This window comes from Tubulanus polymorphus, chromosome 4 (genome assembly GCF_964204645.1).
Source record: "Tubulanus polymorphus chromosome 4, tnTubPoly1.2, whole genome shotgun sequence".
In the NCBI taxonomy this organism is placed as follows: Eukaryota; Metazoa; Nemertea; class Palaeonemertea; order Tubulaniformes; family Tubulanidae; genus Tubulanus; species Tubulanus polymorphus.
Window position 1 is genome coordinate 11,004,074 of NC_134028.1, and position 15,791 is coordinate 11,019,864.

At 40.9% G+C, this 15,791-nt stretch overlaps 2 protein-coding genes across 4 annotated transcripts; one reads left to right on the top strand and one right to left on the bottom strand.

Annotated features, from left to right (window-relative positions):
• Nucleotides 1–6,671: 6,671 nt before the first annotated feature.
• Nucleotides 6,672–11,231, bottom strand: LOC141904128 (lysophosphatidic acid phosphatase type 6-like). Of its 2 annotated transcripts, none has more exons than XM_074792645.1 (12): nt 10,856–11,033; nt 10,457–10,696; nt 10,235–10,372; nt 9,957–10,087; nt 9,340–9,428; nt 9,097–9,261; nt 8,733–8,806; nt 8,537–8,640; nt 8,376–8,462; nt 8,124–8,292; nt 7,862–8,000; nt 6,672–7,121 (listed from the first exon to the last, which is right to left on the bottom strand). In XM_074792645.1, exons 1-12 carry the CDS (start codon nt 10,934–10,936, stop codon nt 7,066–7,068), a joined length of 1,473 nt encoding a protein of 490 aa, XP_074648746.1. In that variant the 5' UTR covers nt 10,937–11,033; the 3' UTR covers nt 6,672–7,065. The 2 variants fall into 2 exon arrangements, with proteins under 2 accessions (XP_074648746.1, XP_074648745.1); XM_074792644.1 differs by lacking the exon at nt 10,856–11,033 and adding an exon at nt 11,077–11,231 and having other exon boundaries at nt 6,673–7,121.
• A 329-nt stretch (nt 11,232–11,560) lies between these two features.
• LOC141903101 (monoacylglycerol lipase ABHD2-like) lies at nt 11,561–15,142 on the top strand. Of its 2 annotated transcripts, XM_074791060.1 has the most exons (9): nt 11,561–11,733; nt 12,235–12,410; nt 12,523–12,690; nt 12,762–12,945; nt 13,052–13,090; nt 13,394–13,582; nt 13,676–13,745; nt 13,812–13,896; nt 13,978–15,142. In XM_074791060.1, the coding sequence occupies exons 1-9, from the start codon at nt 11,576–11,578 to the stop codon at nt 14,148–14,150; spliced, it is 1,242 nt and encodes a 413-aa protein (XP_074647161.1). In that variant the 5' UTR covers nt 11,561–11,575; the 3' UTR covers nt 14,151–15,142. The 2 variants fall into 2 exon arrangements, with proteins under 2 accessions (XP_074647161.1, XP_074647163.1); XM_074791062.1 differs by lacking the exon at nt 13,052–13,090.
• The last annotated feature ends 649 nt before the right edge of the window (nt 15,143–15,791 follow it).

Genomic DNA, 15,791 nt, shown 5'->3' on the forward strand with positions numbered 1-15,791 from the left:
GACAGGGCGGTGTATATGTGACAGTGACAGGGTGGTGTATATGTGACAGTGACAGGGTGGTGTATGTGTGACAGTGACAGGGCGGTGTATGTGTGACAGTGACAGGGTGGTGTATGTGTGACAGTGACAGGGCGGTGTATATGTGACAGTGACAGGGTGGTGTATATGTGACAGTGACAGGGTGGTGTATATGTGACAGTGACAGGGTGGTGTATGTGTGACAGTGACAGGGCGGTGTATGTGTGACAGTGACAGGGTGGTGTATGTGTGACAGTGACAGGGCGGTGTATGTGTGACAGTGACAGGGTGGTGTATGTGTGACAGTGACAGGGTGGTGTATGTGTGACAGTGACAGGGTGGTGTATGTGTGACAGTGACAGGGCGGTGTATGTGTATATGTAGATCAGTAGCTCGATGGTTAACAGGAAGGGCGTGGAACCAGTCTATCAATTACCAGTGTGTAACCAGTCTATAATTGTCCGCTCACCTGCCAGTGTAAGTGTCTGTAATTACTGATAATTGTTTCCTGCGTCACTGATAATAAAACTTGTGGTAGCAGTTCCAGCGAGAGACATCTCAGAGAGAACGGGTCAAGGTTTATCGAATGCATTTTGAGATTTTCAATTATATCGAATCTCAATAATAAACTGAGCAGCGTCTATCGTTGCTATAGCAACCATCGTGTGTCAATAACGACGCGATGAAGAGTAAAATAAACGAACGAACGGGATTAATTCAGTTACCATGGTAACTACATTGATTACGTGAACAATCAGAGAACTGTTTAAACATTATCGGAAGGTTAGATGTACTTTACGTATTGCAGGTGTTATAAATTGGAGAATGATTTGGAATTTCATCAAACAGAAATTAATCTCTATTTGGATGTTTATAAATCGATTATCAATAATCAACGGTTTAACATCGAGCGCGGCTTCCAGACGAGTTGCTGTTACCGGCGGTTACTATATCACAGATAACGGCGCCCTCTATTATCGACCGAACAGATGGCAAAGATTCACCGCGTTATTTCAAACAGGTAAATTAAGACGATGATTAATTTCAGTCGTTGCTAGGCAACTCGATACAGACATCTTTCTTATGACTTTCAGAAATGAACAAAAAGAAACAATTGTTGTCATGGATACGATCAAAAATTCCGACGATAAGAGTGCACAATTTAACGACGGCGTGGCATGATGGGATAGCTATCTGCGCGTTGATTGAGTCGTTATGCCCGGGGGCGTGTCCCAGGTATAACTTACTCAGACCTCATCACAGAGTTCATAACTGGAATCTAGCTTTAAAACTACTGCATAAACATCTTCATTTACCAAACGTAAGTATAAAGGGTTAACGTACGAAGGGATTAAAGGATTAACTCGAGGGATTAAAGGATTACTGTTTTGTTTATTTATAGAATGTAATAGAAGCTGAAGATATATCTCGTAATCTGCCGAAAACTGAAAATCAATTAATTAATTTATTATTGATTATCAAAAATCGACATAAAATTCTTCCGAAAACTCCGCCCATAACTCCTCCCATTACTCGTCAACAAAGCATCCGACGAATGATTGACGGCTGTATCGTAAAGGGGAGTGGCTTAAAGGTCGGAATCGTCGGAAAACAATCGAAATTTACGATCGCAACAATGGAAGAAATGACGTTAGATATCGTAATCGAGATTCACGGTCCGAAACAAGAATTCTTCAGCGAGAAGATTCTTAGTTTGTTCCCGAACCGAGAGATGGGTAAATTATTAAATCCCGAAGACGTACAGCCGGCGTTCCTTAGCAACCAAATACAATACATACCGAGAAATACCGAACAACATTTCGTACGTCAATCGAGCGTCGACGACGAGACAGCGCCATCTAGTGTTAAAATACCGTTCGATTATCAGTGTAAAGATAAAGGTTTAATATCGGTGAGTTTTATACCTCAGAATATCGGAATTCATCAGTTACACATTCAACTAGAAGGATTAGATATTCCTGGATCACCATTCCAGATTAAAGTAGGTAAATCCGCTAATTACACCAGATTAAAAGATACTCTCAGTGTACCTACGTTAGAATACTCCAGTCAGGAGAGTATAGGTGGCGCTAGTAGTATCGAGTATTTAACCGATGATAACGGATGGAATTCGAATGAATCGGACAGTATGGACAGTACGGATAGACGGCGCACCGAGAGGGCACGTTTAACTAAACAAGGTACGGTCACTCGTAGGCGCATTCTCAAACGTGTTATAACAACAGGAGGTAAAGAGATCATTCTACACGAGGCTAAAGATTCCGACCCGGGAATAACCGCCGAAAATAAACATCACCAACGGCAACAACAACAATCGGGATTATTAGAGAAAGTGGCGCGTCAAATTTATATACATCATAAAATACATAAACTGCACGCAGAAAATATAATATTCCCGAAACGTAAAAAACTACCGGCTAATATCACCATCGACGACAAAACCAACAATCACATGGAAACAATAGAAGAGAATTTAAACTCTCCTCGTATCGTAACTAATGGTAACCGTGGCAGTCCGATTTCTAAACTCAATTCAACGCATTTCTTCCGTCCGGTTGACGACCAATTACAAGACTATAACACGCTGAATATAGGTGGCGCTACTACAAACTCTATAGACAACGATATCACATTGTTAGATACTCATAGCTTGAACAACCGTGAAATAAGACCAAGATCCCCAGTTCCACTGAGAGAGGAGAGTTCAACAGAACCACTGAGAGAGGAGAGTTCAACCTTACAGCCACCAGGGGGCAGTCTAATCTCACCACTGAGAGAGGAGAGTTCAACCTTACAGCCACCAGGGGGCAGTCTAATCTCACCACTGCGAGAGGAGAGTTCAACCTTACAGCCACCAGGGGGCAGTCTAATCTCACCACTGCGAGAGGAGAGTTCAACCTTACAGCCACCAGGGGGCAGTCTAATCTCACCACTGAGAGAGGAGAGTTCAACAGAACCACTGAGAGAGGAGAGTTCAACCTTACAGCCACCAGGGGGCAGTCTAATCTCACCACTGCGAGAGGAGAGTTCAACCTTACAGCCACCAGGGGGCAGTCTAATCTCACCACTGCGAGAGGAGAGTTTGCCCTTGAAAGAAACAAAATTACAAAAATCTCAAACATTTGATGAAACAGAAAAAACTCCTAAAATTCACACAGCAGCAAAACGTATAAATTCAGATCCAGCGTTAAAAGTTTTACAATCAGACAGTTTACGTAAGAGTTGTATGTACATCACTCAAAAAGCCGTTAATCTCAGTAGTTCGGATAGTGACGGTTTCGACCACCAGGGGGCGCTTCACAACGAACAAGTCGAAATTATCGAAAAAGTGAAAAACTGGCAACATAAAAATGAGGACGAAAATAAAACGTCGAAACAAAGAGTTAAACTTTCAAAACTGAAGAAATCGTTGTGCAGTTCAAGGTCGTTACCTCCGGAATTCCGTCTGATGCGGACAATAGATCACCGTGACGACGATACGATGACCGCAGCAGAAACCGTATTGTTGGAGGAACGATTGAAAAAATTAAATTCAGAAAAACGTAACACGATTCACGAGGTAACGGACGATAAAATGTCATCGGTTACGAGTTCACGGAGGAGTTCACTGATCCGTCAGGGTCCGGTTACCATCGACGACACATCATTGTTATATATGTATCCATCGGATACTGATTGTAAATCAACGCAATGTAACAATCAGGAAATTAAAATGACGACCAACTGGAATCATCCAATCAGCATCCGACGTAGACGATACCCGATAACTGACTCGATTGTTAAACAAACCAGTATCCAAGCAACAACGCAATTTCAATCATGGACTGAAGTTTTAGATGAAGCGCAAAATGATTCCACAGACAGTCAGACAGATCCTGCTAGACTGACAGATCCTGCCAATCAGACAGATCCTGCCAGTCAGACAGATCCTGCCAGTCAGACAGATCCTGCTAGACTGACAGATCCTGCCAGTCAGACAGATCCTGCTAGACTGACAGATCCTGCCAGTCAGACAGATCCTGCCAGTCAGACAGATCCTGCCAGTAAGCCAGATCCTGCTAGACTGACAGATCCTGCCAGTCAGACAGATCCTGCCAGTCAGACAGATCCTGCTAGACTGAGTGAGCCTGCTAATCAGACTGATTCTGCTCAACAGCCATTGCCTGCCAGTCAGACAGATCCTGCCAGTCTGACAGATCCTGCCAGTCTGACAGATCCTGCCAGTCAGACAGATCCTGCCAGTCAGACGGATCCTGCCAGTCTGACAGATCCTGCCAGTCTGACAGATCCTGCCAGTCTGACAGATCCTGCCAGTCAGACAGATCCTGTCAGTCTGACAGATCCTGCCAGTCTGACAGATCCTGCCAGTCTGACAGATCCTGCCAGTCTGACAGATCCTGCTAGACAGTCTACAATAGATACGGGAGATTCAATGATAATTGACGAAGGCGCCCTCTATACATTAGGAACATGGGAACGACCAAAAACACAATACATATCTGGACATCGTGTAGTGTCCAGACAGCGGTATAGAGGGCGCTGTATACCGCTAGATCAGAAACTGACCAATGAAAGTCCAACGACGGAGAAGAAGAAATTCAAATATAAAACATCAGCTGCTGAATTAAGACAATTCTATGGCAGTATTTCCAGAATGGATCACAGTAAACTTCGTCATCGAAAAATAGTTTTATTCGCGAAGAAATTATCATATCACCGTTACCAACGGCGATCGCAGAGTCGTTCAACAAGTAGGTCGTCATGTGACTATAGTTTTTCTAGCGCCATCTATGAATCCGACTCTAAATCATCCATACAACAAATGGACAGTATTGTAGAACACAAAACTAACCCTAGTTTTATAAATAGACCGGGCCTAACACCTCAGAATACTAAAGTCGAAATGGATCGTCCCATTATAAAAGGGGGTGAACGGCGTACTATCACTTTACAGTATATACCATATTTAGACTCAACAGCGCCCTCTACCGACAGAGAATTCAATGAACCAGCCTCCCCTACTGATAGAGAATTCAATGACCTCTCGCCAGCAGCGCCCTCTAGTGTCTGTGATATGAACAGTATTATTTTATGTGAATGTGTGAATTATTCAGAGAATCGACAGAAATATTTACGTTTATTCGACCAATCAGAATTATGCACCGAATGTGTATCCATGACAACAGCAGCTACACATTACAACAGTGCAGAATATTCCCATCGTTGGATCAGATCAGCAGAGTCAATGACTCCTCACAGGACTCCACTTAAACTCTTAGACCAGTCTGAAGAGTCCCTGCCTGATAACAGGACTGATGGTAACCTATTAGACCAGTGTCAGGAGTCCCTGCCTGATAACAGGACTGATTGTAACCTATTAGACCAGTGTCAGGAGTCCCTGCCTGATAACAGGACTCTAGTGTCTGGTAAAACAAGCATCCAGAGTTTAGAGGAAAATTATTGTAGTTTTGGAATTAAAAAATCTGATCGAATTGATTTCCTGAATGAATTGAATTCTTTCAGTAATATAAACTCAATTAACAACAATCACAGCTGTTTAAACAATTCAATCACCATGGCAACGTACTCAGACCATGAAAACCAGAATAATCCGGCAAAAGATGTATCATTCTGTAATGTGCTAATAGATGGCGTAACAGTAGATCAACAAACTTCTTTACATTCCAAATATCCGTCCTCAGAGATAACAGCGCCCTCTGTGCGTCCGGCAGAGATAACAGCGCCCTCTGCGAGTCCAGCAAAGATAACAGCGCCCTCTGTCACAGAGTCTGTGCATCCAGCAGAGATAACAGCACCCTCTGCGAGTCCAGCAGAGATAACAGCGCCCTCTGCGAGTCCAGCAGAGATAACAGCGCCCTCTGTCACAGAGTCTGTGCGTCCAGCAGAGATAACAGCGCCCTCTGCGAGTCCAGCAGAGATAACAGCGCCCTCTGTCACAGAGTCTGTGCGTCCAGCAGAGATAACAGCGCCCTCTGCGAGTCCAGCAGAGATAACAGCGCCCTCTGTGCGTCCAGCAGAGATAACAGTGCCCTCTGTGCGTCCGGCAGAGATAACAGCGCCCTCTGCGAGTCCAGCAGAGATAACAGCGCCCTCTGCGAGTCCAGCAGAGATTACAGAATGGCTCTTCAATAATCTGGCAAGTGAGGACGTATTATTTCCGGAGTATGATGAGAGTAATGATGAGAGCGATGATGAAATTGTTCCCGGATTAATTAATCCTAGACGATGTACAGCATTCGGTTGCGGATTAAGCTATGGATTAGTGAACTGTATTAATAATTTCCAGGTTAGTTTTAACCGTAGAAACGGATTAAAGGGTTGTAATTGTTGTAAAACAAGTTTGAATTATTGTTGCAGGTGAATTCACAGAACGCTGGAAACGGTTTATTAACGGTTTGTATCGAAGGTCCGAGACGTCATACGGTTACCGAGACAACTGTAACATACACGGGTGATAATCTATACGAGATCCTGTACGTCGTTACTCAACCAGGATATTACATCATCAATATTAAATGGTCCGATATCAATATTCCAAACAGTCCTTTTATTTGTAAAGTCACTTATTAAGGATTTGATAATCCCCACCTAACCCACTCGCCGCAGTAAGCATCCGGTTATGCTTTTATCGTTATTTTTTATGGACTTTTATTATTAATGTCAGCGTTATCAATGATCGTAACCGTGGAAACATGAAACAAACCCGACTGTTATCGATGTTTTAAAAGTCTAACGGCGTGAATAAAGTTTAAATTATAAATGATTGATCGATGTTGAAACTGAGTTTATTATTCATTGTTTAAATAAAAAGAGGATCAAACTGACACAGAGTCGCTACGGTAACCACAGTTACTGCGTGTTTAAAAATACAACCTGAGCATAAAATAAAAGCCTAGAGTAGTCCATTCACGATTAATATCACATTGAGTTTAGTCCGATAGTCAGTATTAGTCCATGGTTAATCCATCGTAACAATAAGAAATAGTCATCATCTACTCACTAACGTTAAGACACCGGCGCCATCTTTATTTCTTTCTTCTCCCAAAATCGACGGAAAGGATCTAAAAACAGAAAATGACTTGTCAAAGAGAGAGCAGAGAGAGAGAGAGAGAGAGAGAGAGAGAGGAGAGAGAGAGAGAGAGAGAGAGAGAGAGAGAGAGAGAGAGAGAGAGAGAGAGAGAGAGAGAGAGAGAGAGAGAGAGAGAGAGAGAGAGAGAGAGAGAGAGAGAGAGAGAGAGAGAGAGAGAGAGAGAGAGAGAGAGAGAGAGAGAGAGAGAGAGAGAGAGAGAGAGAGAGAGAGAGAGAGAGAGAGAGAGAGAGAGAGAGAGAGAGAGAGAGAGAGAGAGAGAGAGAGAGAGAGAGAGAGAGAGAGAGAGAGAGAGAGAGAGAGAGAGAGAGAGAGAGAGAGAGAGAGAGAGAGAGAGAGAGAGAGAGAGAGAGAGAGAGAGAGAGAGAGAGAGAGAGAGAGAGAGAGAGAGAGAGAGAGAGAGAGAGAGAGAGAGAGAGAGAGAGAGAGAGAGAGAGAGAGAGAGAGAGAGAGAGAGAGAGAGAGAGAGAGAGAGAGAGAGGAGAGAGAGAGAGAGAGAGAGAGAGAGGAGAGAGAGAGAGAGAGAGAGAGAGAGAGAGAGAGAGAGAGAGAGAGAGAGAGAGAGAGAGAGAGAGAGAGAGAGAGAGAGGAGAGAGAGAGAGAGAGAGAGAGAGAGAGAGGAGAGAGAGAGAGAGAGAGAGAGAGAGAGAGAGAGAGAGAGAGAGAGAGAGGAGAGAGAGAGAGAGAGAGAGGGTTATCTAGTAGTACACTTACTGTCCATGATGTGGCGCTGTGGTATATGTGGATGACACATGTGATCATACTGAGCTGCGTTAATCGCTAAGTGACTGATCTGTTCAGTAAACTGTTCTAAACGACACAATGGACCGTTAGACCCAGACAACGGCAACACCTACAATATAAACACTCTCTTAAATATAAACACTCCCTTAAATATAAACACTCTCTTAAATATAAACACTCTCTTTAATATAAACACACGCGATAGACACATGTAGGAAGATCACAAACAAACCTGATCACAATAAAGTATTCGAACCCAATGATCACCGAGTTGATCCTCGTATAACTCAAATCTAACGTCTGCTGCGTACGGCGGCCATTTATTATCAAATAGTTCTAAAGCTTCCAATAGGGGGATCAATGTAGAATCATGACACGAATATAAATAGATTTTAACTCCGCTGGAAAATGAATAAATACACATTTATATTTCATCGGAATTCAGTTTAATCAAGTGTTATTTAAACCTGGTTTATAAACTGACCTTTTATTGTGGTACGTGTCGTCCATATTCCGTAATACATTCTGGAATATCGGACCCGATCCGAGGATTAATCCAATCTTACCATCCCTTAAAATAATAAAACAGGATTAAATCACGCAGTAACAATAAATATTAACAATCATCTGAGAGATGAAACTTACTGAAGTTTCCCACAGAGAATCTGAGTGCACATAGCTGTTCCATAGTGTTCAATCTTTTCTATTACTTCTTTAGTGAAACCATCAGGTAAAGGTAATCCATGAGCCTGGAATATAACAGCAGAATAAGCGGAAATATCAGTCTCAACTCCCAACCTACAGTCCCAGTGTCTCATCTTCCTCAGGATATAACTCATACCTGACGAGCCACCATATCATCTCTTATATCTATCAAATCTAGTTTGTGATGTTCTAAACCTCCTTCCTCATAATCTACAAAACAGACAAAACTCATTTCCAGAAGTTGAAGGAGTTAAATCAGAAAGATTCTGAAAACGTCAAAGCGTTTCTCAATAAATTGCTTTACCTCAAAACAAGGAATGACCAGAATTATTGTGGGATCTTTTCAAGCCAGGGATAAATTAGACCAGGAATATATCAATACAAAAGAGAATAATGTTGATGGCAAAAGGAATTGCTGTTATGAACAACAGAAGATTAGAATCGGATAATATCAATTTCTGTACAAACTAAATCGATATTAGTTAAACTTGAAAACTCACCCAAAATCAGAGATAAACGTTGTTTAAATTCGATGATTCCTGGGATGTCATTTTCAGCTAAACGACCGCGTTGATACGCCTGATGTAGAGTCGGACAATTCCTCGGAGATGGATTTAGAAATTCCTTCCCAGCTTCAGTTTCTACCGGTACATCTAATACCTCATCTGTAACAAGATTAATCAGTGATCAGCTGGGTGGGGGATGGGGGAGTGAGAGGGGGGATGAGGGGGTTATATACTTACTATGCTGTTTGAGTTGTTCCACTCCATACAATCCACACATAACACAACGTATTGAATCCACAGTTCGGCTAATGTTTGTCGATCGGATTCTGGAAATATACAATACTGTATTAGAACAGCTACTGTGGCTCCCCCTAGAGTCATACAGCTACTGTGGCTCCCCCTAGAAGCACACAGCTTCTGTGGCTCCTCCTAGAAGCACACAGCTTCTGTGGCTCCTCCTAGAAGCACACAGCTTCTGTGGCTCCCCCTAGAGTTATACAGCTTCTGTGGCTCCCCCTAGAAGCACACAGCTACTGTGGCTCCCCCTAGAAGCACACAGCTTCTGTGGCTCCTCCTAGAAGCACACAGCTACTGTGGCTCCCCCTAGAAGCACACAGCTACTGTGGCTCCCCCTAGAAGCACACAGCTACTGTGGCTCCCCTAGAAGCACACAGCTTCTGTGGCTCCCCCTAGAGTTATACAGCTTCTGTGGCTCCCCCTAGAAGCACACAGCTACTGTGGCTCCCCCTAGAGTCAAAAAGCTATTGTGGCTCCCCCTAGAGTCATACAGCTTCTGTAGCTCCCCCTAGAGTCATACAGCTTCTGTAGCTCCCTCTAGGGATAGTAATACGTACCTGATGAAGTTCGGCTGGTAATTTTCCGGTAATAGTTTATTGTTGACGATGTAATCTTTGTGTAATCGTAATCCAAGATCGTATGTGTGCCACTGACCGAGATTAGTTAACTGACCACTGTGTACTCCACCCTATAATATATCATATAACACCGATATAACTACTGCTCAAACACTCCCTCTCCCTCACCATCCCACACTCCCTCTCCCTCACTTACCACATACTCCCTCCTCCCACACTCCCCTCACACTCCCTCCCTCACTATCGGTTAAACTCACCCTCAGTATGTGTTTTCTGTAAACGCCCTCAATACGCGATAACTCTGTTACTGGTTGTCGTGACGACTGGTTGATTATTCTCGTTTTTATATTTGTAAACAGAATTCCAGTTAAATGTTCATTTTTATCCCAAAAAGCCTTCAATAGAAAGAGTGAATAAAAATAACAAGACTTCAATCTCTCGAACACGTAAATCATACGCAGTTTCTACCTATTTATTACCTCTTCAACATTTGGAATAGTTTTAAGCGGAAGTCGAGCTCCGTGACGGAAATATACTTGAACAGATTTTAGGGTAAGCTTATTTAGCGGAGGAGATTTTTGGATGTATTTGGGATCGACTTTCGGCGCCGATTGTTGAGGATGAATTTCCTGAAGACGTTTTAACAGATGATCGTGAGAAGAACTAATATTCATCGGATCAATCGCAGCAGATGATGTTTCATTAGACGCAGCATAAACCTGTCAATATATAATCAATAATACACTTAGAATGAGACCGGTCAGGGATGATTGACAGGTCAGGGATGATTGACAGGGTTATAGTTAGTCCGACAGACAGTAAGTAGTAACCACAGGGGCTTGTCACACTACGATAGTGTATGGATGATTCTAGTATACCGTAGAAGCGTGTGATATCACATGACCTTGTTGTGCACCAACAAGAATGAACGAACAAAGGTCTGTCGTCAGTGTCGTCATGTAAATCAGTTTATATTGCGTTTGCTTTGCCCCAATTGGGATTCTGTGGTATTCTCCATCCACTCATATTGTGACAGGTCCCTGTGAGTCTGACAGTGACAGGTCAACAAGTGACAGTTTCTGAACAGTTTGTAACTCACTTTATTTCGATAGATATTACGTCTAATAATTGGAACAGCTATAATCACAGAGCTGACAGCTACTGCAGCTGTATTTAATATCTGTTTATTCATTATATTGATTTTACTCAACATAAAATAGACGTCTAAAAACGGCGCGATTAATCTACAAAATGTTATCGCTTTCTTAAATAAAATTCAATTGAATTGCTGACCACATTCAATCCAATTAATTTATTGCTTCATCACCGCGGTGTGGTGGCAGCACTGTACGGTATCGGCATCCTATTTTTACACAACGTCAAACGAAAAGTTGGATAATAGAAAACTCAATTTTTTTTACCTTTTTATTACATAAGAACATTTGAAAAGATTTCAAAAAATAATTAAGATTTTAACAGGATGTTTATTCTAGGCATTTTAGGTTTTAAGTGAAGATAAAACTTGGTCGTTCCGCATACGATTTGACTTGGATTTCACAGTTATCTCCGGCCGCTTGAAGCGCTGAACCTAAACCAACATGGCCGACCTTTTATGGTTAGCGGCTGTGATTTTGATTATTTTGTTGTTTTTTCGCGTGTTTCATTTTGCAAGTCGGACGGAACCTCCTGTTTTATATCATCAACATTCACAATTCGTGAATGAAATTATTTCTTCATGTTCTTTATTGTCGCAACCGTGAGTAATTTCACTTTATCCGCCGATATTGTTATTCTCGATGACGTCATCGCCTGATTTTTAACCCTTTCTCACCTTGCATCAATTTGACTGATGTGACAAAAGTTGAAGTTTGGTTACTAAGCTTCAGTTTCATAGTGTCCAAACGTTGTGAAATAGAGTAAAATTTGGTATGGATTTCTGATCAAGCCCATGAAAAGTTTCGAAATGATTTTTGAGTTGAGTGTTACACAAAAATGTACTTTAAAGTTTTCAGGTCATGGCTTTGCTGTTGGTGAACTTTGATTTGTAAACAATTCCGATCAACAGAAAATTCGGGTCAAAACATTTGAACTTTGGAATTTTAACCTAATATCAATAAGATTTCAATCCACAGAGAGAAAGCCTCATCAGCAGCCAACATTGAACAATGAATGCAGCCCCATTAAAACTCCAGCATCAATAGAACACTGCCTCCCTGCTCATCACTAACTCCACTGCTAATCATTGTTTCCGTTACAGATATGTCCCTCCGTTTTTCTGGGGAAAATCTGGTCATGTACAGACAATAGTTTACGGCAAGATGGGACGAATTAAACCCCCGCTTCCCAGGGGCACACGCATCGAAAGAATCATGCCAGATGGCGCCACTTTAACATTCGATATATTCGAACCTTTAAAACCGCATCCAACAAAAGGTAAAAACAGAGTTTTTATTTAATCTGTTTAAACAAGCGATTATTATAATTAAGAGGTGATTATAGTGTGTTTCTAATTAACAGGTGATTATAGTGTGGTTCTAATTAACAGGTGATTATACGATGTTGATATGTCCAGGTATCGCTAACAGCAGTGAAAGTACGTACATCCGAACTCTCATCGACCACGTACAGAATAACGGATTTCGAGCTGCCGTTTTAAATCATCTCGGTTCGTTAAAAGACGTCAAATTAACTTCACCAAGAATTTACACTTACGGTATGTATCGCTGACCTAGTTTCATACCTCAACACTAGGTGTCTCCCTCGTTAATGTGGATCTATTTTCAGGTGGAACCGATGAATATAAAACAATGGTTGAGTATGTGAGTGAATATTACTCCGGGAGTACTCTAATCGCTGTTGGATGCAGTATGGGTGCGAACGTTATCAGTAAATACCTCGGTGAAAATCCCAACAATCAAAAACTGTTTCTATGCGGTTTATCGATTTGTCAGGGTTACGACCTTCACAGGTAAATAGAGACTCACTTGCCAGGGGCTGGTTTTATACTCACTTACCAGGGGCTGGTTTTATACTCACTTGCCAGGGGCATGTTTGACAGTGCTTTATATTTATAGATTTCATCCTAAAGATCGCTTGATAAATATGCCAACGATGTGAGTTTTAGAATTCAAACATTTTCATCTTTGAAAGCAGCGCCATCTATTATCAAATCACATGAGACCCGAGCTGAATTACAGTCACCTAATCACGCATAGATTTATTAAAATCAAAGATGGCCGCCGTTTGAATGTGAAATATTGATTTAGATTCAAATTTGATTGATTTTTGTGTTTTGTTGATTCAATTTTAATTTTCTGGGAATCTTCCTTTCTCTGACAATTAAAATCAATCTTTCGTCCGTTCAAATCAGTGAAATATCAATAATTAATTATTTGCTGTTTCGATTGATATTTCAGAATGTCCCCGTTTTTATTGAGCTTCGAACATTTACGTCGCGTTTATATTTACGCCATGACTCTCCACCAGGTGTCGCTACTGAAACGTAACGCGGACGTGCTGTTCGGAGGAGAGAATTCTGGGAAATACGACGTCAACAGGATTTTTAAATCGACTGATTTAAAAATCCTCGACGAGCTCTACAGCAGGTACGGTTACCACGGTTGCACGGATAACAATACGCACCGCTCAATTTTGAAATTATAACGCGTCATAGAAACAGTATGTGTTTCTATTTTTAGGAGACGTGCCGGGTTTACAAATTTGCTGGATTATTACGCTTGGTGTAGTTCATCTAATTATATAAACAACGTAAGTTATCTAATAATTCACTCGGTAATTTGTGAAAAAAACTGTTTTAATTGTTGTCTTAAACAGATATCGATACCGATGTTAATGTTAAACGCCCTTGACGACCCGTTAGTTCCTCCAGATATGTTCGACATCCCAAAGTCTTTCATCGGTAAGATCACCAAAATCATTCGGGAAAAATTTAAGATATTGTTCGTTTCTTAAATTATGAGAGTGAATTCTTTCGTTTCAGACAAAAATGACAAGTCGTTGTTCGTGGTAACTAAACACGGGGGCCATCTTGGATTTTTTGAAAGCGCTCCTAAGAATCGACTGCTCCCTCGTCGAGTCACGTGGCTCGATAAAGTCATCGTTGATTATGCAAACGCTGTGATAAACGTCAACGAAAATATGGCTTCATTTTAGCATTAATATCCGAGACATTTTATGGTACGAATATATGAACAATATTATGATTATATACGGCATGAATATATAGACAATATATAGATTATATAGAACAATATAAGCTTGATCTCACTGCGATATATTTTACTTGTTTTTTTTATAGATAGTAACACATGTTTATTTATATATAGATATATTATAAACCCCGGCTAGGGGCTTAGTGGAGGGGGGGGTTACTAGGGTTACAACACGCGAGATAAATATTTATATTCTTAATACACAATACCCGGTAGTTTTTGATTAACAGCAATCAATGACATTATTACTAGACAATAGAAAAGTGTGAAATTCCCTGAATCCAGTTCAACAGTTCTGAGTTAAAACATTGAAAAATAAACTAATCTTAACTTTAACTCGCAACTGTGGAACTGGATCCTGAGTTCAGGGCCCGGTTCCACAGTTGTGAGTTAGAGTTAACTCTGAACTCAGGATCCCCAGTTGTGAGTCAGAACTCAGAACTATGGAACTCGATCCAGATTTATTTACTGATTGTTTACAATGAAGTAAAAATGATGGAGATAATTTTAACAAATTTTCTAGTTCAATTCTCAACACGGGTATCAAGAGTCCTCCAGGAGTCATCTCCGGGGAGTCCTGTAGGAGTCCGTGGTCTCCGTGGAGTGTGGGGCTGCAGTTGCTCAAAAGTTGGTTAAAGTTAACCAGTGGACAGTTGATATAGTGATAATAACAACAAGACCCACTTTGAATCCACTGCTGTCCGAGCTCTTGAGTTTAATGTTTAATGTGCAATGTGTATTGATATGAGAGAACTGATAAGTTGCATTCCTGATTTAATACATAGCAATGTTATATTTTTACAACTCTATTCTTCATCACTGCTGCTATTGCTGCTACTAGAAACTTACTCTGGCATGCGCGTGTGTGTGTTACAATCAGTTATTTTTGTTATTATGGTTAACACAGTTTTTTTGGAGTTGTCAATAAAAGACTTGTAGAAATTTGAAAAAAAAATAGAATTGTTTGTTATCAATTAGTTTTTTATAGAAATTCTGAGGGGTCCAGGACTGAAATAATCACAGTGAGGATAAAACAGTTTGATATCTGGTCGAGGCACAAAGGAAATAATAACAGTGGAAATTCTGTGGAAAATATGATGGAAATTTGACATGAGAAATTATCTTTATTGGATAGTTGTAACAGTCATCGTCGCATAAACATTTCTGAGAAGTTGACAGTAATTGGGATATGAAAGTGTCACACTCCTAGAAATGTGTAACTTTCTCTTTGAATTCTGGAATGACCGATCTGTAGGGACCCTGTATATGTATCCACATATAAACATTAATTTGCATCCTGGTTGTGTTGAAATAATTTCATATTTATAAATCTAATAGTTTATAAAATTCCACAGCTATGAATCATTCTGTTGGCACACACCCAACCTTGAGAATATCCAGATGATAATTATCTAAATATCATACGTGAACTGATATGATATAATGAACTGATATGAATAGGCTGGATCAATGTTGAAAGGAAAACCAGAGCTGGGGGGAGAGCCTCGTAAATTAGCGATATTTTGTAAGGTGCAATGGAAAAAAGATAAAAGATGCTGAAATATTAAACGCTATGTTATAT

Coding starts and splice junctions, on each gene's coding strand:
- LOC141903101 (XM_074791060.1), top strand. CDS start 11,576: ATGGCCGACCTTTTATGGTTAGCGGCTGTGATTTTGATTATTTTGTTG. Junction 12,411..12,522: donor AAAACCGCATCCAACAAAAG/GTAAAAACAGAG, acceptor TCTAATTAACAG/GTGATTATACGATGTTGATA. Junction 13,583..13,675: donor CTCGACGAGCTCTACAGCAG/GTACGGTTACCA, acceptor TTCTATTTTTAG/GAGACGTGCCGGGTTTACAA.
- LOC141904128 (XM_074792644.1), bottom strand. CDS start 11,190: ATGTTGAGTAAAATCAATATAATGAATAAACAGATATTAAATACAGCT. Junction 10,697..11,076: donor GTAATATCTATCGAAATAAA/GTGAGTTACAAA, acceptor ATATATTGACAG/GTTTATGCTGCGTCTAATGA. Junction 9,429..9,956: donor TACCAGCCGAACTTCATCAG/GTACGTATTACT, acceptor GTATATTTCCAG/AATCCGATCGACAAACATTA.